Below are 27,180 nucleotides of genomic sequence, written 5' to 3'. Positions count from 1 at the left end.
GATCTACCCTGACTAAACACTTGTCTCTGATGTTTTATTTCTTAAAATCAATCAATTAAAACATAATGAAACATTTTTATCTTCATTATAGGAATTAAAAACAGTCTAGAGGTTGAATTTTGAGAACCAAAAAGCATAAATAAAAAAAATAAATAAATAAATAAAAAATAAATAAATAAAAAAACAATAGTTAAAAGCAATAAAAACTTACTAGCTGGTTTCATCTTTGCTATTTTTTTTCCTCCTGGGTAAAACTGGCCCCGAAGAAGCTTCACAATATTTCTAAGCAGGTTTTTTTGCTCTTGAGAGTCAGTGTTAAGACTTACTTTCCTAAATCAAAGTGTGAAATGTTTCAATTCCATGTGAATTTGACCCAAGTCCACTGAGTTCATCAGCAGAATATTTGTTGACACAAAAAAAACCTAAAGTGATACATTTTGATTAAATTCACAAAAACAACTACACTAATCAATTCTCTAATCAGTTCTGAAACCAATAGTGGTCAAACTAATGAAAAATAAAACAACTTTTCACTGGACTATCTTTTTTTTTAAAACTTTGCATAAAAAATGCTTTGTAACCAGAATCTACAAAAAGATTCAAGGTTGACAAAACAAAATAACAAACTTTTAAAACCATAATTATGGTAAATCAAAAGCATCCCCATCTTAATCCATTGTTGCCTTAAACACTAACGATGCATTGGCTTGTATTTCAAATTATTGTTTTTATTTTTCACTTCAATAAGCCAGTGGAGATTTTATAAGACCAGGTACTATGTTGTGTTAAAATATGTAAGGTCAACATTGTTCACAAGCTTTCTTAATTCTTAAAAAAGGTGTTGTTTTCACTTTAGTTCATGCAGGTCACAAGACAAGATTTGTCTCCATAATCTCCATTACCCTTTCTGTTTTTTTGTTTTCTTTGTCAGTCCTCCTTCATGAGCCTTTTTCTTCTGTCTTTTCATTTTCAACCTGTGGATGCTGTGATGGTTTTTCAACTTCTGCAGTCCACTCTCGCCCTCCTCTGCCAATCGCCCCTCGTCCCTCACCGCGTCGCTCCAGACATCCCCTCGCCGCTGGCGCTTTCCAGTCAGACATGCAGCCTTCCCCTGGCCCCTCCCCTCAGCCCTCGCCCAGGTCCAAGCATAAAAAATCCCCCATCCCTGCTCCTCCAGAGGCCTCTGTTGTGGCTGACTCTCCAACCAGTCCTGTTGACAAGATGTCCGCTCCAACTGGTGTGCACCATGTTCCTCCACCTCCTGATCACCTCATACCTGCTTCTACTTCCCCTTCATCATCAGTGATCTCCTGTTACGATGGAATTCCTCCAAAGTCAACCTCTAATTTCCCCTTAGATTCACCCGAATCATTACTTCAAACTGCAACCTCATCCCCTGAAATGCCAAATTTGACTGTATCCACCACTCTTACCCATAAGTCCATCTCCACTTCCTCCCATTTGCCTCTTCCTAAACATCCCTCCACCCAAAAACCCGCTGTGTCCTCCGCTCAGCCTTCCCTCACATGGGTCATCTCTCAGCCTCCTTCTCTGCCCAAAATCTTCCAGTCAGGTTCAGCTAAAGGTATCTGACTGGCAGATAGGCATGCAGTGTGTTCCTTACTAACAGTTTTCCTTATGTTTCCACAATGAGATTCAACTTTTTGTGGGAATTTTTCACAGGGTACTGTCATGAAAAAAAAAACTAAACTAAATGCATGTAGATGTTCTTTTTGGAGGCCCAACAGTTAAGAAAAAAGCAACACCTCAACACACAATCGCAATTTTTCTTATGTAGGCATTGAATAGTATCTGTCAGAGAAACAGCAAAAGACAAACAGCTGTTCATTATTTCAAAAACAGTAAACATATTTGTTCACTGACGGGTTTAAGCAGATTTAATTTTTGTCAACTCTCCTCTATTTATTGAAGCTGACCGTGACTTTTCGGTGCGTCTGCACATGAGACAGGAAAATCCTGAATTTGCAAAAAAAGTTAGGGTGTGGTTCTGTGTGACCAACTTAAAATAAGAAAAAGGAACTATGATAACGCAGCACACAATAAAAAAAAACATATTTTAGTAGCACATTTAATAAAACACAGCAATAAAAAAGGTCTTATCGATACTTGTTTTTTTTTGTCCTTGTTATGTAGCACCATTGTTTAAAGTTCTACTCCGATCATTTTTTGATCTATTGGAAAAGCATTCCCAGTGGTCTTTTAATTATGACTTTTCCATTTTTCGCCAAAATCCCCAAATCTGTGTCATTTTGTAGGACATAGTTTCTGTTAAGCGGCAGTAGTTCATCAGAAATTTGCTGAGTTGTGGGCAGGACCGTTGGTGTGGAGTAATCCCGCCCCGATTTTCCGTCTTTAAGTGCATGCGTCCTTGCTTTGCGTTTCCACCTTCAGTGTTTATCACATAGTTTTCCTCTTTTTTTTTCACTCTTTTTGCTTCATTAGTTCCTGTCTCACACCAGCGGGGGCCCCCAGATATTCAGACTGCAACTGACTCTGCTTCTTTCTTGGGTTAGCCTCTGTTCTGACTGGGATGTTTGTCTATAATGTCTCCAGTCCAAAACCTTTACCATACTCTGTCATTACCCCTCTTCCTACCAGGACAGTCACACGTTTTCCAACCTCAGGTGGTAAAACCTGTTGCCCGTCCCACCTCTCCCTCCCCTCTGTCTGCTGAGGCCTCACCCCTCGCCTCAGCACCACCTCTCCCCACCTTGTCCACATCAGAGTCAGGTACCTACCTTTCTGTTTCCTGTGATCTTCACCTGGTTTCTGCTTTTTCTGTCTGCTGATCATCTTTCATGCATTTCCTCCATGGTGTTTAGGTGCTCAGGGTTTGTGGCTTGGCTCTGTTCCATTTGCGGGCGACATTGCCCCCGTCCCTTTACTGAGTTCCCCAGATCTCGATTCTCTTTGTGACCCAGAGAATCCCATCTGCTCTGCTGGCCTTTCACTGCCTGCACTCCCTTCCTCTTCTCTTTCCAAACCTGGTTTGATCTCCTCCCTTCGTACTGTCACTCCTCCTTCCGCTCCACCTGCTCAGAGCCTCTCCGCTCAATCAGGTACATGAGGCAGAGTATCTTGCTGCTATCTGTTTCCTCTAAGTTTCCTTTCAAATTAAATTAAAAATAAATCCCTATTTGTTTACAGGGCCAGCATTCTCTCTTCCTCGGGTGGATGAAGAAACAACTGTAAGCCCCCAGAAAAACCATAAAGAGGAAAAAAGCAGAATATCTGACTATCCAGTTCTGGATTCGAAGATGGGCAAAGAAAAAAGCAAAGGAAAGATCAGGTGAGGTCCCTTAATGATATAGGAGCTGTGTGGGCAAAGGCAGACAGTAGAGCTAGTCTCTTATAAAGCCAGCAAGAAAACAGAACTGCTTTCATCTGAAGATTTACAAGAAACTAAAACAAGTTTAGATTTTATCTCATTGTTCTGGGAAAAATGTCTCCACAAACTGAGATGGGCTGCAGGCATGGCACAGGAAGATTGTTATTTCCAGACTTAGATACTAAAGATTTTTTGAGAAACCTCTCTGCTGGAAGAGACTTGGAGGAAGCCTTCTACTTGCATGCTTAAAGGCTGAGGCCTCACAGGAAGTCAGTGCACGTGTTTGATTGTAACATGCAAGCCGCAGAGTTTGGTTGAAGAGTTAGCTTTCAATACCATGAGTTGCTCTAGTTTTCCTGTGGATTTGTGGGTCTGTTCGAATATAGATTTGTAACAATTATTGTTAAATTTACAACAATTGACATTAGTGCTCTTTTTTGTGTTGTTTGTTGGTCAAATAGTTTGCACAGATGGGGTACTCTTAATAAAATCATGGAAAAAATAAGTAGTTCTATGGTAAATGTGCAAATAAACTGTCCTGCTGATGCACAGCAGGACAGTTTTAGTTGATACTCATACAAAAACATTTTTGTTTTGTATGACAGACCAGGCCTCAGACCAGTCACACACACACACACACACCCACACACACACACACACACACACACACACACACGCACGCACACACTGAAGGAGGAGGGTTTGGGGAAGAGAAGGAGGGAGGTAAGAATGTGTGCCCTGTCTAGGCTACCCCACTTTGGTGGGACACAGCCTGGGTATATAGATAGATAGATAGATCATACACTTTTTCATGCTTAGCCGTCATTGCATATAAGGAGGGAACATTTCTGTTAAGAGGTCTGATAAGATTTTAGATCAGTTTTATTACGTGACAGGGCAGTGTGTGTGAGGCCTTCTTCAACTTTCTTTTAGCATTTTTGACAAATTGTTCTCATTTTTTATTTTCTGATACTTTTTAAACATTATTTCCTTTAAAAAATAAATTCACAAGTACAAAGTAAATACAATCTTAAGCATGCAGATGTTAGCATCCCTGAACAAAAAGTAGTACACTTGAAGTTTATTTTCTAAACTATACTACAGTATAAGTTTAGCAAGTCTACTATAGTCCGTGTACATGTAGTGTAGGACGTATACTAACTGAATACTTCTTCAGGCTGAATTGGAACATTTTAAATTCACATAGTATATAAAAAGTTAACATTGAGTATACTGCCTCGAAGTCTATTTAAGTGTATTTGTAGTACACTGAAGTACATTACTTTCACTAAGGAAAATTCACTGTAAAAAGCTATAAAAATTCAAGCAAGTTTTATTCATGTGATGTGTTTAAATTATGAAGAATATGGAAATGCCGGCAAAAAACTTTCAAAAGTTCCCAATCTCTTCAGATATCTCAGTTTACAACATTTTAGTCATTATTGTTGTGACTTTATGAGTTTAGTTACTGTTTCTTGAAGTACATTTTTTGGTAAACAAACTTAATATCATGCTTAAAGCTTCAAAAGTCCTTAACAAATATTTTTAGTGCCAAATTAAAAAAACAAAACTTGTATATTCTTGATCTTTTAACAAAAGTTTCTGACATTTTTTGTATGTCATGGAATTTTAGCTCTTTTTTATCGTTTTAGTGGTCTGAATAAAGTAGACGATAGGGTGGGATGACAACATAAATCAGGGGGTGCTTGTTTTCTAACCCCACTCTGGTGTCTTCTGATTGGCTGGACACACCTGATCCAGGTAATCGGCCATGAGTAGGTTAATGATGTCTGGAAAATATGTGGCCACACTGACCCTTGAGGCCTAAAGTTGCCCACCCCTGACATGAATACTTCACATCCTGCTTGCAGTCTCACTAATCGAATTGGCCTTGAACTAACTAGCATTGTACTTTATCTTCTGTGTGCTATTTTCTTATCCTCAGCGCTTTTGTTATCTTTGTCTCATGTCGCATGTAAGTTATTATCAGCTCTGCGTTTTTGTTCTTTCTTTTTTTGTCTGTGGCCTGATGCAGTCCGTATTTGAAAGTCTCTGCTGTCCCTGCTCTTAACCTGACTGCTGATGTTTTATTTTCTAGTCCCTCCCGCTCAGAGCTGATTATAGCTCCGCCCCCTCCTTGGCCATTCTCCTCCACCTCTGAGCTGTCCTCCACCAGTGTCATAGCAGCATTTATCACCGCTAAGCAGCCTCATGCTGAGGGGAGAACCGATTTGAAAATGTCAGCTTCAAACCCCTTTAGGAGTGTCGTGGCAGAGCCTGAATTTGACGTTAATAAGTCGTTTAGCTGGGGTCAAAATTCAGGGGGCTTTTTTATGGAAGAGGATAACTCTAAGTACGATTCTATCAAAAGGTGTCCTCCTTGGTGAGTATTGTTTTTAATGGAGCCATACTTTAAAGTGATAATTAATACGTTTTCAAGGTTTTCAAGCTTTTTGCTTCTCATACAAACTTTTGAATAAGGATCATTGTTTGTCTGCTCTGCAGTCTTGAACAGAAAACTTGTGAAAAGAAAGATGGAGAAAAGCCTTCAGTGACAGAACAGGTAGCCGGGGCAACAATGGTGATGGTGGAGGACAAACAAGGGGAGGCAGATGTGCTAAAGAAACAAGTGGAAGAGGAAAAGAGGAAGCTGGTAGAAGAGGAGAAGAGGAGGCTTTTGCAGGAAGCAGAGGAGGACAAGAGGGAAAAAGAAAGAATGAAGCAAGAAGAAGAACGACTTATAAAGGAGAAGAGAGATAAAGAAAAGAAAGGACAGGACGAGGAAGAAAGAAGGCAACAAGAACGAGCAAGAGAGCTCCTGGAGGAAGAGAAAGAGAAGGAGAAACTCAAAATCGAAGAGGATAAAAAGCTTGAGAGAGAGAGATTCAGGAAGAAGATGATAGAGGAGGAGGAACAGATGATTGAGGAAAGGAGAGAGCAAAGGAGGAGAAGGGAGGAGGAGAAGATCAAACTGTTGGAGCAGGAAGAGAGGAGAAGGTTGGAGGAGATTCTTCTGCAAGAGGCGAAAGAAAGGGAGGAAGAACGACTAAAAGAGGAGACAGAGAGAGAAAAGAACAGGAAAGATGACGAGGAGAGGAAGTGTCTCCAAGAGGAAGAGGAAAGAAATAAGAGAAAACTGAAAGAAATGGAAAAAAGAGCAAAGAAAAAGGTTGAGAAGGAGAAACTCTTACAAGAAGAACGAGAGAAGATGATGGAGAGGAGAAAAAAAGAGGAACAAATGAAGACAGACGAAGAAAAGAGAATACAATTGCAAGAAGAGCAGATCAGACCAGAGGCCGACCTTAAGAAAACCGAGGAAGATGAGGAAAAAAGGAGGCAGGCAGAGGAAAAAGAGAAGGCCGAAGTGCAGATGTCTGTAAACGAAGAAAAGAAGGAGGAGGAGGAGAAGCAAAACCGAGAGGAGCAGGAGAGACAAGGTCAGCTCTGCAGGAAGGAGTTCAACAAGTCAGATGAGGACAAGATGACAACTGCAGCTTCTTTCCTTCTGAAACCCTCCCACTCACCTTCAGATGAAAAAACACAACTTTCTGCCTCACACTACCCCCTGCTGGCCAAAACCAGTATTACAACCGAGCAGCTGCCTGAACAAACCTCCAGTCAGTCAGAAGACAGACAGATGTCCAGTCCATCATCTATTAAATCCAGCTCCGCCTCAGACGAGCGGTGAGTTTCCTACAGAGGTCGGGTTTGCCTGTTGGTCTTTGTTCTCCTAGTGGTCTGGTTCCTTCTGTCTGTTATTCTTTTGTGTTAAGGCAGAAACTGTTGTTTCTGTAATGAAGAGATTGGTGGAATGTGCCAGATTTCATCACTACTCAATCAATGCGTTCGTTTGTTTTCCACACTAAGTCTTTATTTCTGTTTCTGCTAAGTAATCTGGGATTTTTTTCTTAAATGGTTTGTGACTTTTTGCTCACCTTTCCTATACAATTTGCATCTGACAAATATTCAGTACTTGTTAGTAAAGTTTTTTTTAAACTTTTGGAATCAATTAAAATAAAGAAAAAAAATCAAATACTTTCAGATCCATGTATTCCTAATTGAAGAGGTTTTGATTTTGATTTAAAAATAGATAAATTAAATTCAGGATGACTAGACAGTAATGTTTTAATGTCCCACTCCCTCCAATCATCTCTTGGTCTATTTTATAATCATTCCCAGTGGTCTTTTAATCATGATTATGCCATTTTAGCCAAACTAAAAAATCCTTTGTCATTTTCTAGGATATAGTGTCTGCAAAGCAGCAGTAGTTCAAAAGAAATTCAGAGTTGTGGGTGGGACTGTTGGCATGGAGCAACCCCAGCCTCCATTCCCATCACCCATGCCTGTCACGCATATATGTTCATATATTCTAGGGGCTAGTTTACAGCCCCACAACCCCAACAACATTACCCCTTTGAAAAAGATGTACTAAAATGCAAATATATTGGCATTTTAGTACAAAGAAACACCAAAAATTAGATTTTCCTCGGAGTGGGTCATTATAATTTCCAATTTTGATGTTTGATCCACTATTTCTATCTGTGTCAGGATAAATTCCAGTACTGGTGAGGAGGACGCTGTGTGTGAAATCACATTAAAATATGTTTACTGATGCATTTTATCTTTAATTTTCTAAAATTTCATAGGCTTTAAGCAAAAATAACCCCTCAAAAATCAAGTCCTCAGTCCTAAATATAAATACATTTAAACTTTCTGTCCTTATCTTGATTATCTTTTACCAGCTTCTATTGTAAAACCTATTTGTATAAATTATTATGGGTGGTCTTCTCTGATTTATTTTCTTTCAATCTCTACTTCTTTTGTCTTTTTTCTTCTCTTTCTCTTTCCTTTTTCCAGTCTGAGCCCGACTCCTCCCTCGCTCTTGAACATTGATAAACTTGAAATGAAAACAGGCTCTGCTGCTCAGATTAAACCAGTAACTGTGGAGGTTTTTAGCCCACTGACACCTCCACAAATGCTGTCTGAGGCAGAGATTCCTCTTTGGAAAATGCTAGAAGAGAGAAAAAATGAAACCATCTCTGCCAAGGAGAGTGCAAAACCTTTGTGCAGAGGGTAAGGATGGACATGGGGACATCTTCATGTCGGCTTCTCTGCTATAACCCAACCTCTGCGGTTTTGTTTTTTCGCACCGCTTATTGTCTGACTTTAAAAAGATTTTGCAGATGGGAAAATGAACTGTTCTCACTTTCTTTTAACTCTTTTGCAGTTTACAAGCTGAAGAGGACACCCGTGAAGAGGAGCATATTCAAAATGTGAAAGATTCAGAGACTGATCAGAAAGTCCCACAAGTATCTCAGCCTAGCTCACCATCACTTCCAGAGGAGCCCAGGGAGCCAGAAATGCCCACTCAACCATCTGGTGAGCAGCCAGCCCTGGTGCTGGAATCAGAGTCAGACCTACAGGAGGCAAAAGAGCTCCAGCCATCAAATAAGCCACAACATGAGGAAGTTCATGAGGACAAATCGGCAGAGAGTTTAGTGATCAGCGAGGAGCCGGTGTGCGAAGCAGAGAAGCAGCTGTGGGCAGCTGTGGAGGAGACCACAGCAGAGACAGGAGGACTGGAAAGCACTGAAAGCCCCATACAGGAACAGGAAAAGGAGGAGGGTATAATAGGGGGGTGAGTCAGTGACCGTTTGTATGTGACACTGCATAAAAAACCCACTCTGCATATGCACTGGCTAACATCTTTTCACAGTGCAGCAGCCTAATCAATGTCTAACCTCATATGACCTGCCCATTTGATCCGAGCTTTGCACTAAGATGTGTTTCTGTGTGATGCATCTGTGTGTGTTTCTGTGCTAGTGCCCAAACATGTGCACACACAGAGGAAGAAGTGTGTGTTGCAGAGCAGCAGGAGGTGTCATCTGCTGGTTTCATGTCAGCAATGGTGGGAGTGTTGTACAGGGGGTGAGTCTCTCTGCCTGCCTGTGTTTTCATTTATGTGAAGCAGAATGCAAAGCCAAAAGCTTTTGTGAAGGACTTTATTTTTTTTTTTTTACAATAAAAAAAAACCGTTTGGAGAGAAATAATCCCCAGTAACATACAGTATTTGTGAATGGCTGTAGCATGTAAAGCTCTGTTTTCAGTAACTGGTTTTGTCATTTGGTGCCTATGATTTTGGGTCTCTGATGGGTTTCCCTGAACAATTTCCTCTGGTCATGTAATTTCAAGACACCTCCTTTGTGGCAGAACAACTTGTGTTCTTACAGTTAGTTTCATGCTGTGTCATAATCATTTTAGTACTTGGGCTGGTAGTTTTATAGCCCAAATACTATAGAAAAGACCCAAACCATGGCATTACCTCCACCATGTTTCACAATCTGAGTTTGGTCTTCATTTTGGATTTGAGTGGTGTGTTTCTTCATATCAGCCCTGTTGTTTTTCATCAATTATTTTCCCAGCATCCTTTTTTTATGTCCACACTCCAGGGTTCATCAATGTATTTGGCCTTTTTGGCACCAGTTAATATTGAGAGGCCTTATTCTTGCTCTGCACAGAAATTGAATTCTTCCACTGTCCCGCTTTTCTGGATCTTTTGGGGAATCTTTTTGCAGATGGATAATATTTATTCGAGACCTCAGAGGCAAAGGAGGATCAGAAGAAAATTATGTTTTTTGGGGGTTTTAATGTGTTCTTGTGGCATTTTTAAAGGAGTATTTATATTAAGAAAACAAAGCTTAAAATTGGATTTCTGATTATTTCTTTATTCAAATCGTTTTAAATCAGGAACAGATAAAAAATGCAGTTTAAAAAAAAAAACTCTTTTTTGTGACGTAGAAAATACGCTGGGCAGACCGCAAGCTCTCTGATACGAGCTCTCAGCAACGGGGAGGGGAAGGGGGGCGGGGGGTTGCTCCTCTAAAATGGTCCCGCCAACAACTCAAAGATGATTTTCTACTAAAAGTCTGCCCCTCTGCCGAAATTACATCCTAAAAAATGGCAGGTGTTTTAATTTGAGCTAAAACCAGCATAATCCTAATTGGAATTCCACTAGAAATGCTTTAACAATAGATCAAAACTTGATCGGAATGGGTTTCCAAGCTATGTAAATCGTTCAATGGACAAACCCCAGTCTTCTTAGTGAACATACACCCACATCATGCTGACTAAAAGATATTAATCTAGTAACATTTTCACAATAACTGCTAGTCTCATGCCAACACTCATTAATCCCATTATGTGCTAATAGATTATTGATTTAAATATGTGGATATTTTTTCGTTCTCTGCTTTTACATTTCCCCCCATTTGCTCAGTTTAATGTTTGAGTAGAAAGTGATTATTTTTCCTATAAAGCCATAAAGTTAATTAGATAAAGAATGCATCTTTAATGAGGTGTCAATTACACATGTAGTTGCATAGTTAAATCGACAATCCAACTCTGCTTAAAGAAAATACTGCACATCTGAGCTGATCATAGAGAAGTTCCTTTTTATAAGCATAGTAAAAAAAACTAAGGTAAACATGTCTTTTGCCTATTTGAGCTCTGTTTGCTGCCAGGATGCATTTTATCTGCTTTCTTAATCATGCTGGAGGGAATTTTAGTGCCAGTATGTTTTGCACAGCTTATAAAATACAGAAATCTGGTTGATTACTAAAACAAAGTCTGTGGAGGAAGTGCTTAATTAAGCCTGCTGTCTGGCCTCCTGTCTCAGGGCTCAGCTGTGGTCGTTTTAGGGTCAGCCTTGTCTCACGGTTTTCCTGTCCCCGTGTTTGCCCCTTAGCTACGAGACAGTGGCCTCCTTACTGCACACAACTAAAGCAGATCAACTGCAGGCCTCACCAGAACAAGAACCCCTGCTCACAGATAATGAAGACCAGCCATGTTTGTATGAAGATGATGAGCCCGTGTGTGTCACAGATGTGGGCATGTCGCCACCCACAGTCCTCTCCGAAACAACAGAACAGATGCTTTCTGAAGAGGAGATATCCGAAACAGATTTGTCTCTGGAACCACAAGGAAAAGGCAAACAGACTTTTGTACAGAGTCTGCGACAGGCTGCCATTGAACAGGAACAAAACAGAGAGCAGGTAGAGGACAATACAGATGAAGGAAAAACAGGGATAAAAGGAGGCAACAAGAAAGAGAGCAAGGTGGAGGAAAGAAATAAGGAAGAAACATTTAGGATAGAAAATGAGGAAGAAAAGGTAAACTTTTTAAAAAAGGACACAAATGTAAAAGAAAAAGAGAGTCTAAAGACAGAAGAGGAGGAGGAAAGAAAATATAAAGAAATACTAATGAGGGAGGGAACTGAAAGAAAATATAAAGAAATACTAAATAAGGAAGAAAAGAAAAGTCAGGAAAAAGAAAGACTGGAAAAGGAAAATGAAGAGAGGAATGAAAAAGAGGGATTTGAAAGGGAGGAACGAGAGAGAATAGAAAAAGAAAGACTTGAAAGGGAGGAAGATGAGAGGAACGAAATGGAAAGATTAGATAGGGAGGAAGAGGGGAAAAAAGAACAAGAACGACTGGAAAGGGAGGAAGAGGAGAGGACTGAAAGACAAAGACTAGAAAGAGAAGAGCAAGAAAGACTAAAAAGGGAAGTGGAAGACAGGGAAGAAAAAGAAAGACTGGAAAGGGAGGAAGAGGAAAGGAAGGAAAGAGAAATATTTGAAAGGGAAGAACAAAAAAGACTGGAAAGGGAAGAGGAGGAGAGGAAAGAAAAAGAACGACTGGTAAGGGAGGAGGATGAGAGGAACGAAAGGGAAAGACTAGAAAGGGAGGAAGAGGGGAGGAAGGAAAGAGAACAACTGGAAAGGGAAGTGGAGGAGAGTAAGGAAAGAGAGAGACTGGGAAAGAAAGAACAAGAAAGACTAAATAGGGAGGAGGAGGAGGAGAGAAAAGAAGAACCCAGATTTCAAAGGGAAGAGGAGCAAAGGAAAGAACAAGAAAGACTGGAAAGGGAAGAAGAGGAGAGGAAGGAAAGAGTGAGTTCCAAAAGGGAGGAAGAGGAGAGGAAGGAAAGAGAACAACTGGAAAGGGAAGTAGAGGAAAGGAAAGAACAAGAACAACTGAAAAGGGAGGAAGACGAGAGGAAGGAAAGACAAAGACTGGAAAGGGAAGAGGAGGAGAGGAAAGAACAAGAAAAACTTCAAAGGGAAGAGGGGGATAGGAAAGAAAGAGAGAGACTGGAAAGGGAGGAAAAGGAGAGGAAGGAAAGAGAGAGACTGGAAAGGGAGGAAGAGGAGATGACGGAAAGACAAAGACTAGAAAGGGAGGAAGAGGGGAGGAAGGAAAGAGAACAACTTGAAAGTGAAGTGGAGGAAAGGAAAGAACAAGAAGGACTGGAAAGGGAGGAAGAGGAGAGGAAGGAAAGAGTGAGACCGGAAAGGGAGGAAGAGGAGAGGAAGGAAAGACAAAGACTGGAAAAGGAAGAACAAGAAAGACTAAATAGGGAGGATGAGGATGAGAGGAAAGAACAAGAACGACTTCAAAGGGAAGAGGAGCAAAAGAAAGAACAAGAAAGACTAGAAAGGGAGGAAAAGGAGAGTAGGGAAAGAGAGAGACTGGAAAGGGAGGAAGAGGAGAGGAAGGAAAGAGTGAGACTGGAAAGGGAGGAAGAGGAGAAGAAGGAAAGAGTGAGACTGGAAAGGGAGGAAGAGGAGAGGAAGGAAAGAGAGAGACTGGAAAGGGAGGAAGAGGAGAGGAAGGAAAGACAAAGACTGGAAAGGGAAGAACAAGAAAGAGTGAAAAGGGAAGAGGAGGAGAGGAAAGAACAAGAAAAACTTCAAAGGGAAGTGGAGGAAAGAAAAGAACAAGAAAAACTTCAAAGGGAAGTGGAGGAAAGAAAAGAACAAGAAAAACTTCAAAGGGAAGAGGAGGAGCGGAAAGAACAAGAACAACTGGAAAGGGAGGAAGAGGAGAGGAAGGAAAGACAAAAACTGGAAAGGGAGGAACAAGAAAGACTAAATAGGGAAGAGGAGAGAAAAGAACAAGAACAACTTCAAAGGGAAGAGGAGCAAAGGAAAGAACAAGAAAGACTGGAAAGGGAGGAAGAGGAGAGTAGGGAAAGAGAGAGACTGGAAAGGGAGGAAGAGGAGAGGAAGGAAAGACTGAGACTGGAAAGGGAGGAAGAGGAGAGGAAGGAAAGACAAAAACTGGAAAGGGAGGAAGAGGAGAGGAAGGAAAGACAAAGACTGGAAAGGGAAGAACAAGAAAGACTGGAAAGGGAGGAAGAGGAGAAGAAGGAAAGAGTGAGACTGGAAAGGGAGGAAGAGGAGAGGAAGGAAAGAGAGAGACTGGAAAGGGAGGAAGAGGAGAGGAAGGAAAGAGAGAGACTGGAAATGGAGGAAGAGGAGAGGAAGGAAAGAGAGAGACTGGAAATGGAGGAAGAGGAGAGGAAGGAAAGAGAGAGACTGGAAAGGGAGGAAGAGGAGAGGAAGGAAAGAGAGAGACTGGAAAGGGAAGAGGAGGAGAGGAAAGAACAAGAAAAACTTCAAAGGGAAGTGGAGGAAAGAAAAGAACAAGAAAAACTTCAAAGGGAAGAGGAGGAGAGGAAAGAACAAGAACAACTGGAAAGGGAGGAAGAGGAGAGGAAGGAAAGACAAAGACTGGAAAAGGAAGAAGAAGAAAGACTAAATAGGGAGGAGGAGGAGGAGAGGAAAGAACAAGAACGACTTCAAAGGGAAGAGGAGCAAAGGAAAGAACAAGAAAGACTGGAAAGGGAGGAAGAGGAGAGTAGGGAAAGAGAGAGACTGGAAAGGGAGGAAGAGGAGAGGAAGGAAAGACAAAAACTGGAAAGGGAGGAAGAGGAGAGGAATGAAAGACAAAGACTGGAAAGGGAGGAAGAGGAGAGGAAGGAAAGAGAGAGACTGGAAAGGGAGGAAGAGGAGAGGAAGGAAAGAGTGAGACTGGAAAGGGAGGAAGAGGAGAGGAAGGAAAGACAAAAACTGGAAAGGGAGGAAGAGGAGAGGAAGGAAAGACAAAGACTGGAAAGGGAGGAAGAGGAGAGGAAGGAAAGACAAAGACTGGAAAGGGAGGAAGAGGAGAGGAAGGAAAGACAAAGACTGGAAAGGGAAGAACAAGAAAGACTGGAAAGGGAGGAAGAGGAGAGGAAGGAAAGACAAAGACTGGAAAGGGAAGAACAAGAAAGACTGGAAAGGGAGGAAGAGGAGAGGAAGGAAAGACAAAGACTGGAAAGGGAAGAGGAGGAGAGGAAAGAACAAGAAAAACTTCAAAGGGAAGTGGAGGAAAGAAAAGAACAAGAAAAACTTCAAAGGGAAGAGGAGGAGAGGAAAGAACAAGAACAACTGGAAAGGGAGGAAGAGGAGAGGAAGGAAAGACAAAGACTGGAAAAGGAAGAAGAAGAAAGACTAAATAGGGAGGAGGAGGAGGAGAGGAAAGAACAAGAACGACTTCAAAGGGAAGAGGAGCAAAGGAAAGAACAAGAAAGACTGGAAAGGGAGGAAGAGGAGAGGAAGGAAAGAGTGAGACTGGAAAGGGAGGAAGAGGAGAGGAAGGAAAGACAAAAACTGGAAAGGGAGGAAGAGGAGAGGAAGGAAAGACAAAGACTGGAAAGGGAGGAAGAGGAGAGGAAGGAAAGACAAAGACTGGAAAGGGAGGAAGAGGAGAGGAAGGAAAGACAAAGACTGGAAAGGGAAGAACAAGAAAGACTGGAAAGGGAGGAAGAGGAGAGGAAGGAAAGACAAAGACTGGAAAGGGAAGAACAAGAAAGACTGGAAAGGGAGGAAGAGGAGAGGAAGGAAAGACAAAGACTGGAAAGGGAGGAAGAGGAGAGGAAGGAAAGACAAAAACTGGAAAGGGAGGAAGAGGAGAGGAAGGAAAGACAAAGACTGGAAAGGGAGGAAGAGGAGAGGAAGGAAAGACAAAAACTGGAAAGGGAGGAAGAGGAGAGGAAGGAAAGACAAAGACTGGAAAGGGAAGAACAAGAAAGACTGGAAAGGGAGGAAGAGGAGAGGAAGGACAGAGAGAGACTGGAAAGGGAAGAGGTGGAGAGACTGGAACAAGAAAGACTAGAAAGAGAAGAGGAGAGAAAGGAACAAGAACAATTGGAAAAGAAAGAAGAGGAGAGGAGAGAAAGAGAAAGGCTGGAAAAGGAGGATGAGGAGAGGAATGAAGAAGAAAGACTCGAAAGGGAAGAGAAAGAAAAAGACCGACTGGAAAGGGAGGAAAAGCAGAAGGGGGAGGAAATGACAAATCTTGAAAGGGAGGAGGAAAGGAAAGAAAAAGAAAGACTTGAAAGAGTAGAGAGGGAGAAAAACGTAAAAGATAGGCTGGAAAGGGAAAAGGAGGAGAAAAAGGAACAAGAAAGACTTAAAACAGAGGATTATGAGCAGAACACAGTAAAAAGAAATAAAAGAGAAGAGGAGAGGAATGTTGAAAAAGGTAAACTAGAAGGGGAAAAGGAGGAGAAGAAAGAAAGGTATCAGCCAGGTGATCAGGTATCTGCTCACCTGGGGAAAATGGAAAACAATGTGGAAAAAATTCAACCTGAAGAAAAGGAAAATAAAAAGGAGGAAAAACAGAGGAAGAGGATGGTGCTGGAACCTGAAATGAACCAAGAAGAAAGGAGGAAGTCTCTTTCCAATGTCCCACCTCTCCTGAGTGAACTAAAAGGAGCTCAGTGCTTACAAATTGATGATATGACTTGTGATGAAATGATGCAGAGCAGCAATGGACCGCACAAATCTGAACCCCAACCATTGAGTACAGTAACACCCGATCTTGGAGTAGCTGGACCTGGGCCCAGAACTCAGAAACCAGTGGAAAAAACGAATCTGAAACCAGACCAAAGAGTGGGATCCAGTCTTAAAGATGGCAGCATCCCTGTGTGGCTGAGAGAAGAAGAGGAGGAGGAAGTAGAATATGAAAGAGGACAGGAGGATCTGGGCTCCATCTGGCTGGATGAATTGTATATGGATGTGGGAGCAGGGTGAGTAAAGAATGTGTGTGTGGGGGGGGGGGGGGGGGGGCAATAGAAACAGGGAAAGAGGTGAGTAACCTGGCCACACAAGAGAAATAGAGGTCTCCTTTTTCTTCCTGTGAATCAGTGAGCATGCCTGTGAGCTTTTTGTCCCCACAGTCACTTTGGCATTGGTGTGCGAAGCCTAGCCTCTGCAGAGTTGTGTGTCTGCATGGAAGCCCAAAGAACAGCATTGCTGTATTGTATTCTCTTTGAGCTTATTTAGAACCCATCGAACTGTAACAGTACTACAAAATCAGTGATGCATAATCAACAATTATGAACCTTACTTACAGTTTTTCTCAGTCGCTTTAGTACAATTCTCAGATCAGAATTGAAGTTTGCAAATACGTGTGTGCATTTCTCAAAACAATTTGTACAAACAGCAAAACACTATGGATTTTTTGCAAAAGCCTGTAACTTGCTCAAAATCTTTAGTGCATCTCTCAAAACTAAGTCTTCATGTCATTGAACATGTCAGTGCCATCAGAATGTCAAGTCCTTGTGTCATTGTCTACGAACAAGACAGTCAAATTACTTAGTCATGTTGTCAATATAACTGTGTACTTTAAAGGGAGGTTCTGATGTAAACTATGGCTAAAGTTTGGATGACAATTATTGTAAAATGTAAGTTTCACCTTTTTTGTTTGATTCCAAGAGACTGGACAAGATTCACATTTAATCTTTTATTGTTCATATTGTAATTTGTTGACAGACCATGTCATACCAACATAGAAAAAACCCACTGCAAACAGTAACACAAAGGGAAAAAAATATAGGACAATATTCTGTACAACAGTACAGGCAGTGCAGTAGGAATTGGTGTGGTATTCCTACACCTCTTGTCGTTCCTGTATGTTAGGCCGCAAATTCTCATCCACATCACAGCGAATATCCTCTCTTGCAATGCAGCGAAATATGTTTGTCACATTATGACAACTTGGTCAACCATTTTGCCGTTAATGACTTATACGATGAACTAATGACTAAGTGTTTTGAGGAGTAAGACTATTGCACAGTGAACTATATAATACATTTTGATCAACATGACATAAACAATTGATAATGTAGCAAAGAGCAGAGAATTGTACATAATCATTTGCATGGATGTACCAAAGCAATTGCAACTTGTTCAAAGAAATGAGAAACTGCTTATATGATGTGCACAAGTGACATCATGATGTGAAGATTGAACAAATAGTTTTGGGAATTTCATTCTGATCTGAGAATTGTACTAAAGCGACTGAGAAAAACTGTTAATACTCACACAGATGAAAACTGTGTTTTTGGTGCTTTTAACATGTTCTTGTAGGGTGTTTTTTCATGATGGTGGACAAATAATAGGAAAATTAGCTCATAATTGCATTTCTGAGAATTTATTTATTCAAATTGTGGTCATTTAGGAGCAGATGAAAACATGCAGTTTGAAAAAGAGCTAATTTGTGATGTAGAAAATAGGCTAGGCCAACATCATTGGTCGGAGCCGGAACTCCTCCCCCATAACCCAAGGTTCACCCATATCGCTCTAAAAAGACTTTACTTTAAGTGGCGACCCTGACAGTTATGGTTTTTCCCATTGTTAGCTTTAATAAAAGATTTTTTTTTAATTTCTGATCAATTTTCTTTTAAAATTATTTTTTTTAAATGTGCTGTATTTAATTGGCACAGGATAAAGCAACATCAAGGTTGTGTCTGAATTCCTTCACATTGTTCACTATATAGTGCGTTCACCATTCACCAAATAAATCAAGTGCCCTTGAAACTCCCCAGAAGTCTCTGTGAAAGGCCAGTGTGCATCGATGCTCACTAGATTGGCGAATATAGACCACAATGCATTGTATTTATTATCGGAGAGGGTATTTAAGCTTCCAATGCCTACTCATAAATATATAAGTGATCTTTAGTAACTGATCATTACGAATGATTTTTTTTTTGTTAGGAATTGTGTTAATGGGGAACAGGACTGCACTGGACACATCTTGCATTTTTCTTCATTACCACCAAAGTCTACATGGGTTTGGCAGAAGCAATTGCTCATTTATCATTGTGGCTCAGAGCATGAATGGATTGGGTTTGGTCCAATTCAAACAGTTCAGGAGCTCCTTAAAAACTTGTGTTGTTATTATACATAGCAAGACCTTTGGTCCGCTAACATTTAATGGGACGTGGGGGAAAATCTTTTCCGTCCAGCTTTGAAGTAAAAATGTGGTTATCTACCCTTGAAACTCTCAAGTTTCTTCCAAGAAATCCCTGAACTCTGCCAAGCTGGAATGGAGCATGACCTGGAAACAGGCTGGATCTATAGCTGATCGCTTTTGCCTGAAGCTTGAAAGTCTGTACATTCAGCCATGAATTCTTCTTTTCTGTCTTCAGCCCAAGCAGCCAGTCTCCAGCTGGAGCCCAACGGCTGTCTTCAGCCCCCTGCAGTGAACAAACTGTCAAGCAAACCTCTGATGCCAGTCAGCCAAACTCGCCTCAACTTCCTGTAATCAATCAGGCAAATGATTCACATCCTACACATCTGCTTGTGTCTCATAAGGAAGAACTGTCAACAACAACCAAAAGACACAACGATGATGTTAAAATCATCACACATTCACAGGAAGCTCTTGAAATTCACCCAAACAAAGACATAAACACATTGGACAACGATCATCCACAGATGGTCAATTTTCACTGTAGTCTCTCCAAAGAACAGCAGCTTAGAGAAGAAGAACGATTCCTTCTGTTGAAAATTCACCAAATGTCAAGCGACACATCCCCTCACTCTATCCCTCGGAGTTTGAAAAGACTGATTCCAACTCCTGGTGATATAGACTATGATGATACAGAGCCTACAAGCCAATCAAACATCCCCACCTGTCATGTTTATCAGAGTCAGCAATCTATTGCTGCTTGCTTTGATCTTCTGCAGGAAATATCCTTAAATGAGACAGAAGAGCCTCTGGAAGAGAAGGAAGTGTAAGTCAGCAGTGGCAGTAAAGCCGTGCTGCTCTGTGAGATGACACATTTGCATGGCTGACATTGTGGCTGATTGTTAAGAAATATTTGTGCTTGTGCTAAATATTTAAAAGAAATATTTGTGCTTTACAAAGGCAGTCTAAAACCTATGTTTGTTTACCAACTAGCAAACTTTACTGAAGTGACAAAACTTTTGGTTTCTTCACACTCTGTTCTTATCTGGACCAGAGTTGTTTTCTTAGTTGGTCTCCTTTGTTAGCACAGATGTGAACACTCATTTGACCTCTGATGCAGGTCACACTAGTAAATGCAAAGGTCTCTATTTGTTTCAAGTGAACCTTGTTGTGGTTCACTTAAGCTACGGACACACTGGACATGTGACAGGCGTTCAAGAACAATCCAAATGCTGGTTCTTGAACATGCTTTAAGCCCGTTGTGTTCACAGTGGCAAAGCAGGGAAGGGTTTATTCTTCTTTTACTGTTTACTAGTGCATGTCAGCAACCTACAGTTGGAAGAAGCTTGGTCTGAAATGTTGAAGCCGTCCAAATCTCGTGAATCTTGCTCCAGGCTTTTTCTTTCAAAGCTCTATTCTGATATCTAAAATACTTAGTATCATATAATTTCAATTTAATTTCCCCTCCATGCCCAACTTTAAAACCTGATTGGTTGAAGTTCAACCTGGTTTAACTTGCAGCGTTTTTTCAGTGGCTGCATGTTTTGTACGTAGAGCTTGAAAACGGTCTTAGAAACTTGCATAGCGATGTGTGAACACGAGAGTTTTGTTGTGTGTTTACGTGTACTTTTCATTGAAAGTTGTCACTTGAACGTAAGTTACCGAGGACAGTTTGGACGTAGCTTTACTGTGTGAATGCAGATGAGCTATCCAGTGCATGCAAAAGACAAAGGGAAGTAACTGGAAGAAATTTCTAAATGAAAAAAAAACAGACGAAAAAAAAGGATGAACATATCTAAGTAGACTAATCAAATCTAGCAGAATGTACTCATTTATGTTTTTTTATTCTTCAGACAGTCGTTTTGGGCATTTGCGCCCCAAATAAGCAGCTGCTGAAACAGTGCAAGTTTTTCTAGGTAGATGGTCCACTCTAAAAGATGTGATTTACTAGCAAACCAAACAAAGGTGTGAAAAACTAACCAGATCAAGTTCACTGCAGTCTCCTGAACAAGGCCTGAAGTCACTTTGCAGAATGTAGGATGTAGAGGCAAAAGACATGAACAAAAGGAATCAAAGATATGCAGTGGAATAGATCTGATCTGTCATCCAAAGATGGGGGTTTGTGTTGTCTGAAAAGTAAAGCCAAAGAAAGTTCACAGGGATGCTCGATCATTTTAAGCAGCATAAGTTATGCTTCTCAACCTATTTTGAAGAAACGAAGACACATAAATATACGACAGCCATTGCTGGATCCTGCATGTTTTGTCTCATAACCTCTAACATCAAATCATTGTTGACCTCTGCCTGCTCAGCCTGTTCCTTCATGTGCTACGCTTGCTCTCGTTTGCAACAAAATAGCAGTTTCTTCTTCCAAACACTGTCTTCTGTCCTTCATCTAAGCTTTTTCTGCTCTCTCAATAGGGCAAAACACCAACCATCCGATCTTCCTGATGGTGGAGGGATGAGGCAGCCTGTAAACACCATCATCACGTCCTATTGTGAGATCAATACTTCTCGGCTTCCTACATTAGAAGAGGAGGAACCTTCAGATGTCAAAACTTCTGATCCTGTGAAGGTGACCGAGGAGGAGACTACTGATACAGCTGAGGTTAAGAAGAAGAAAAGTTACGCTCACACAGACCCTGTCACGAAAGAAAATAACACTTTTCTCCTCCATCTGTGCCAGGACTTGGTAACCTCGAGTCAGTCGCTGCTGCAGTGGTGTCAGAGTGTCACCAGTGGGTACCAGGGGGTAAAGGTCACAAATTTCAGCACATCCTGGAGAAATGGGCTGGCCTTCTGTGCCATCCTGCACCACTTCCATCCGGACAAAATGTTTGTCATCTCACTGTTATCTTTATCTTCAATACTGCACATGCATTTTGTTTTCAACATGATTGTTCTGTTTTTTTTGTGTGTTGTTTGTTTTTTATCAGAGATTTTGACCAGCTGGACTCTCATGACATCAAACTCAACAATAAGAAGGTGAGGACCAGATGTTAAGGGATGAATGCGTTTAGCTCTTTTTAACAAAGTTTGCAATTTTTTTATAAATAAGGATCTATTTATAAATAAAATCTATTTTTTATTTATTTTACAACTTTGTTTCTTTTCTCTTTTTTTAGGTGAACAAGTTTAGCCAATCAAAACCGCTTTTTGTTTGGGTTAATTATTTCTGAAAAATATTCCTAACAGTTAAAAAAAATCAAATTGTCACTTAAAGCTGAGTTGCATGTAGATTTGTTAAACTCCAAAAGGCAAGAATACAACGAATAAATGACAAAACCTATTATGAATGCAACAAAAGAAAAGGAATAAAAAAGTATTTTTTAACAAGTTTCAAATCTAAATAAAGATACTTGAGGGGTTACATAAATATAAAAGTCCATGACTTAGAGGACATTCATTGGACAGTTCCAGACTAACTGCAGTGTTTCTCATTTGTCATTATCTCATTAGGCTTTTGATGGTTTTGAAGCACTGGGTATATCTCGTCTGATGGAGCCGTCAGACATGGTCCTCCTGTCCGTCCCCGACAGGCTTATAGTTATGACATACCTCAGCCAGATCCGGTCCCACTTCACCAACCAGGAGCTGAGTGTCCTGCAGATAGAACAAAACAGCAGCGAGTCCAGTTATGGTCTGGCCCTCTCTGGTATGGCGCCCACCAAAGTCGATGCTGCAGCTTTCTGCATGGCCAGACTGACTGAAGGTGTGAGCCTGGAGCAAGGGGGAAGCAGCAGCCTCGTTGTCCCACCACCAAGAAGCAAGCGTGTGGCTAAAGGCATGACCCAATCTTTAAGCTTATTGATTGTATGTTTTCTACATATTTAATGGAGGCAAATAAACCAACTTGGACTCACATTTTTACCTTTAGTGGAGGAGTCAATAACTCCAGTTCCACCCCCGAGGTCGATCACCAGAGTGGCAAAAGGTGCACAGGCTCAGGTAACTGCTTTCCCCAATTTCAAAAGCATCTACGACGTGTTCAACCACAAAAACATAGTTTTTAAGCTCATACAGTATAACATTATACTGTTGTTAGTTACTGACATTAAATACTTGTCACCTTCAGGATGGAGATGCAAAGAGCAATTCTTCAGAAAACACTAACAGAGGTTAGTTTCAGAGTAATGAGTCCAGCAGAAATGTAAGAATTATGTACCATATACTGTCTAATTATGTACTTGTCCTTTCGTAATTTCAGATTTGCAGAGGTCAGCTGAGACTCTTCCTCATAAACAGGAAGAAGAGACTATGGTCAGTTCTGCATTTCATTTTTTTGCCCTTTTTTATTATTTCTTTCACTGGTGAAGCTATGTCTCTGAATGAAACTGAGGAAAAAACTAAATCACATCTTGGTCACAACAATTTCATGTCTGGTAATTTTCCAACTTTTTGGGCTTTCTCTAATCTTTGACCCTCTTTTCCTTTTTTTTTTCTTCCCCTCCCCTCACTTTTTTTTTTAACTCCCACACTGCTTTGCTTCGCCTGTCACCATCACGTCGTGGCTCCCATCCATTGCCTGGTTCTTGTTGTCACACATGGTTGTCCTTGTTTGCATCCATGTGTGTGGCTTGTGGTCAGTGTCTGCAGGACACCAGCCAGTATGTGCTGAGCGAGCTCACAGCTTTGGAGGCGGAGCAAAAGCACATTGACAGCAGAGCAGCTGTGGTGGAGAGGCGACTGCGGAATCTTATGGAGACAGGTGAGTCACAGCCAGTTTCGGCCAATGTGGACTAAGCCATGCAGAAACTGATTAAAGACACACTCCAATCACCTTTTGATCTTTTGCAAATTGCTCCCAGTGGTTTTTTAATTATCATTATGGTGTTTTTACCCAAAAGAAAAAAGAACCTGAATAGTTTTTTAGGGTACAGTTATAGATATAGTAGTATATTAGAAATCTGTCTCTAAGTTGTGGACGGGAACATTGGCACGGTGTTAGCCTGCCCCTCCTTCCCACTATCCCTTTGTTTACAATCTCGCTTGCTCGCTTACAGCCCCTCACAACCACAACAAAAAATTACGTTTTAAAAGAAAATGGTGAGCAATATTGGAGCTATCCAGCAGTACAGTTTTGATCCAGATGCCAGCTCGGACAAGTGAAACAGAGACGTACATGGATCTAGTCGTCTACAAGTGGATGCATCAGAATGGAGCAGAGCAGGGAGCTTGTGGCCTGCTAATTGTAGATTTTACTTCACATCTACAAGCTTTTTCAAACGACATTTTTTGTGTGCTCCTGATTCACAATGATTTGGAAAAAGAAATACTCCGACATATAAATTTAAACTTTGTTTTCTATGTCCATCATGAAAAAAGAACGTGTTAAAAAATACCAAAAAACACGATTTTGGGGTCTTTAAATCTCCAAAAGAAACAGATATTTATAAAGTTAACAGACAAAAAAAAAACAGCTGAATGAAAAAAAAAGAATTTTACTTTATTCATGAGACTATCCTTTAACTAATTTGCAGTGTAGAATCATCCACACATTCTAAGGAACTCATAAGCTGTCCTTTCTTCAGTAAAAACGTGGAAAGGATTTCTTTAAACGAGGCTGAAATGTGGTGAAAACCTAAAAGGTTTTCAAATCAGCCTAAAAAGCTGGGATAATATGAACAAATGTGTGTATCTGACCCTTTTAACCGTGAAGAAGTATCTACATGATTTGTGTTTAAAAAAATTCTGTTGTCAAGCCTGTTATTTTATGTTTACAAAGGAAGTGACCGTGATGAAGAGGAAAGGCTGATCCAGGAGTGGTTCACTTTGGTGAACAAGAAGAACGCTTTGATACGCAGACAGGATAACCTGGAGCTATTGTTTGTATTTGAAAAAAATACATTAATTGTTCTTTTTTCATTCATAGATCCAATGTATTAGTTGATATTCTACTCATTGCAGGCAAGAAGAGCATGATTTGGAAAGGAGATTTGAGCTTCTGAATAGAGAGCTGCGGGTCATGATGGCCATTGAAGGTGAGTAGCAAGTTCATGTTTGGTCATAGATGGTGTCCACTTATAGTATTTCTTACTGTGCAGAGATTAAAATATGCACCTGAGTTCATTGACATAAAACTTTCATTTTTATGAATAATTAGGAAAAAAGTTTGATATGGAATACCCTAATTAAAACCCATAGCCACGCAACACCTTTACATAGCTATTTTTGTTGTTAGGTGATTCTTTTCAATAAATTACAAACAATGTGTATAATATTTCAGAGATGTCACCAAACTGCAGTGCAAATAATTAAAATAGAAACTATATATTTCATTTTGAATAGAAATGTCTGCTAAAAAAGTGTTAATTTTTGTGACCATGACACATCCTTTAACAGCTCTTTTTGTGGACCCCTTGTCATCATTTGCTTCTGTTTGACCCTCTGAGTTTCCCATCCGTTCCTCTGCATCTGAAGTTGCAATGGCAAAGAGGGTCCAGCTCATCCTCAAAACAAAACTAACAGCAGTCTGTACTGTTCCGGAAAAAAAAAAATATTTAACACAAATTTCAACATAACAAACCAGTCACTTCTATATCCTATAACAATTAGAACCAAAGCTCTAAACATGAAATGAATTGGAGAGGCTTGACTTTAGGCTTGTTTTTGACAAGCTGTGGGGAGTTTGCATGTTTCTTTGTGCATGTGTGGGTTTTCTTCAGGAACTCCAGCTTCCTCCCACTGAGCAACAACATGCTACATACATACATACATACATACATACATACATTACCCTTAGTGTGAATGTGTGTGAGGCCCCTGCAACAGACAGGTGACCTGTTCAGGGTGTAGCCCGCCTTCACCCAACAGTAGATGAGTTGGCTCCAACAAACTCATGACCCCAACAAGGATTTAGCAGGTTCTTAAGATAGGATAGATCCAAGTGGTCCGCACCAATGTCAACAGTATTGGCATCAACCACACAATTTTCTTGAGTGTGATTACTCTGAGATCTCTGTTGTTGTTTTTTAAGTATAATATGAAGTTTCTGTTTTGCAGACTGGCAGAAGTCACCCAACCAGCAGCAGAGAGAACAGCTTCTCCTCCAGGAGCTGGTGTCACTCGTCAACCAACGAGACGAGATCATCAGAGACATCGATGCAAAGGAAAGAGGGTGAGTTCGTGCTCAGAAAACCAAAGATATGTTACACTGTTGTTTGTATGTTACACAGCTAAGTGATTTAATTTAACTACCTCTTTTGAAAGGGAATAACTGCTGTGTTACAGACATGATTTTAGAAAGCTCACACTGATTTTCATGTGTGCTTGCAGAGCCCTGGAGGAGGATGCGCGCTTGGAGCGAGGTCTAGAAATGAGGAGGAGAAAGTACAGCAACAAAGAAAAATGTGTGTTACAATGACAAGGTCAGGTTTTTAGGGTGTCATAGAAATAGCTGAAAAATACTTTTTGTAAATGTGGAAAATGATCGCTTATTTTTCAGATAGCTACATTTTCAGAGTGCCTTTTATTTCCCAAAGAAAAGAAAAGCTGCAATTTGTTCTTGAAAAGTTATATTATTTTAAGTTTTTCTCAGTGTAATAGTATTTTGACTCTGATGATCCATTTTTATTTATTAAAAAAAGATTTTGTCACATTTATTGCACAATTTTGTGTGCAATTAATGTGTTTTGTTTGTGTGTATTGTTATGACATAATTCAGTATTCAAACACTGGTTTGGGATTTTTTTCTTGTTTCAGGAATGGTATTGATTAGTCTCGTCTACATGAAATTAAACTCAGCCAAAAAATGCCTTATTTAGAAACAGTTTGCAGAGACTTTTGCTCATCCCAAATTAACTGATTACTTTAAGGTCATTTTATTCCAAAAACTGTTCAAACTGGACCCAAAAAAATGAACTAATATTATAAAGTTCATAATGAATAATATAATTGAATCCATTGTGACTCAAACCCAGAGTATGTGCAGCCAAAATACAATTTTCCAAATTCAGGATGACCCTGAACATCCTTTTATTTTATTGTAAAAATAGTCCAAAAATGGACTGATTGATGCTGGACTGGGATTTTCCTTCAAGCTTTGTTTCAGTTAAGTTACTTGAACCAAACTACTGCCTGTCAGAACGTCATGTTCACATCTACTGAGTTAAGAGAAATGAAAGTGTTCCTTTGTTTCTGTGTTTTAACTGACTGCATGTTTTTGAATGTGTGAAAACAAATAAATTAATTTGATTGCTTATTTATTTCAATTGTAAAAAGAGTTTTTTTTTCCAACAATAACCATTACCACTCATTGGTAATAGAAACTGTATTAACATTTGCTGCAATATTTTACATGGAGTCCCTTTCTGTGATGAGCTGACTAGAAGTCAATTATAGATCATCACTTCAGATTTGGAAGGTAAGACGTATAGAGTGGTAAAACTAATTAGATAATAAATTCGCACATTGTTTACTGGAAGTGGAAAAAACTCGAAAAATGTTTTCAAAGTGTCAAAATAAAAGTTTTCAAATTCTCAAAAAATATTGGTTGTTGGTCCAGACAGGCTGGTCTGAGTATTTCAGAAACTGCTGATCTACTGGGAATCTCAACCACAACCATCTCTAGAGCTTTCAGAGAATGGTCAGGGGAGAATGGCCAGACAGGTTCCAGCTGATAGAAAGACAGCAGTAACTCAGATGACCACTGGTTACAACCAATGTCTGCAGAAGAGCATCTCTGAATGCACAACACATCCAACCTTGAGGCAGATGGGCTACAGCAGCTGAAGACCCCACCAGGTGCCACTCCT

At 40.3% G+C, this 27,180-nt stretch overlaps 1 protein-coding gene across 18 annotated transcripts in view; it reads left to right on the top strand.

Moving 5' to 3' along the window:
- LOC101157556 (trichohyalin) overlaps nucleotides 1-26,631 on the top strand; it is a 33,267-nt gene extending 6,636 nt beyond the window's left edge. For 2 of the 18 annotated variants that reach the window (XM_023962889.1, XM_023962888.1), the window contains 22 exons: nucleotides 2,620-2,751; nucleotides 2,844-3,080; nucleotides 3,169-3,310; nucleotides 5,448-5,732; nucleotides 5,855-7,033; nucleotides 8,207-8,422; nucleotides 8,577-8,987; nucleotides 9,173-9,277; nucleotides 11,094-16,262; nucleotides 18,666-19,253; nucleotides 20,849-21,035; nucleotides 21,114-21,262; nucleotides 21,364-21,412; nucleotides 21,887-22,211; nucleotides 22,305-22,375; nucleotides 22,503-22,545; nucleotides 22,635-22,687; nucleotides 23,015-23,135; nucleotides 24,153-24,252; nucleotides 24,335-24,408; nucleotides 25,430-25,544; nucleotides 25,703-26,631. In XM_023962889.1, the coding sequence (XP_023818657.1) occupies nucleotides 2,620-2,751; nucleotides 2,844-3,080; nucleotides 3,169-3,310; nucleotides 5,448-5,732; nucleotides 5,855-7,033; nucleotides 8,207-8,422; nucleotides 8,577-8,987; nucleotides 9,173-9,277; nucleotides 11,094-16,262; nucleotides 18,666-19,253; nucleotides 20,849-21,035; nucleotides 21,114-21,262; nucleotides 21,364-21,412; nucleotides 21,887-22,211; nucleotides 22,305-22,375; nucleotides 22,503-22,545; nucleotides 22,635-22,687; nucleotides 23,015-23,135; nucleotides 24,153-24,252; nucleotides 24,335-24,408; nucleotides 25,430-25,544; nucleotides 25,703-25,790 (9,839 nt within the window). In that variant the 3' untranslated portion in view covers nucleotides 25,791-26,631. Of the gene's footprint in view, nucleotides 1-1,009; nucleotides 1,586-2,463; nucleotides 2,530-2,619; nucleotides 2,752-2,843; nucleotides 3,081-3,168; nucleotides 3,311-5,447; nucleotides 5,733-5,854; nucleotides 7,034-8,206; nucleotides 8,423-8,576; nucleotides 8,988-9,172; nucleotides 9,278-11,093; nucleotides 16,263-18,665; nucleotides 19,254-20,848; nucleotides 21,036-21,113; nucleotides 21,263-21,363; nucleotides 21,413-21,886; nucleotides 22,212-22,304; nucleotides 22,376-22,502; nucleotides 22,546-22,634; nucleotides 22,688-23,014; nucleotides 23,136-24,152; nucleotides 24,253-24,334; nucleotides 24,409-25,429; nucleotides 25,545-25,702 lie in introns of all 18 variants that reach the window. The other 16 variants (XM_023962891.1, XM_023962890.1, XM_023962885.1 and 13 more) reach the window with 15 other exon arrangements.
- Nucleotides 26,632-27,180: the final 549 nt, after the last annotated feature.

This window comes from Oryzias latipes, chromosome 14 (genome assembly GCF_002234675.1).
Source record: "Oryzias latipes chromosome 14, ASM223467v1".
Lineage (NCBI taxonomy): Eukaryota > Metazoa > Chordata > Actinopteri > Beloniformes > Adrianichthyidae > Oryzias > Oryzias latipes.
This window is presented reverse-complemented; position numbering and strand designations above follow the sequence as displayed.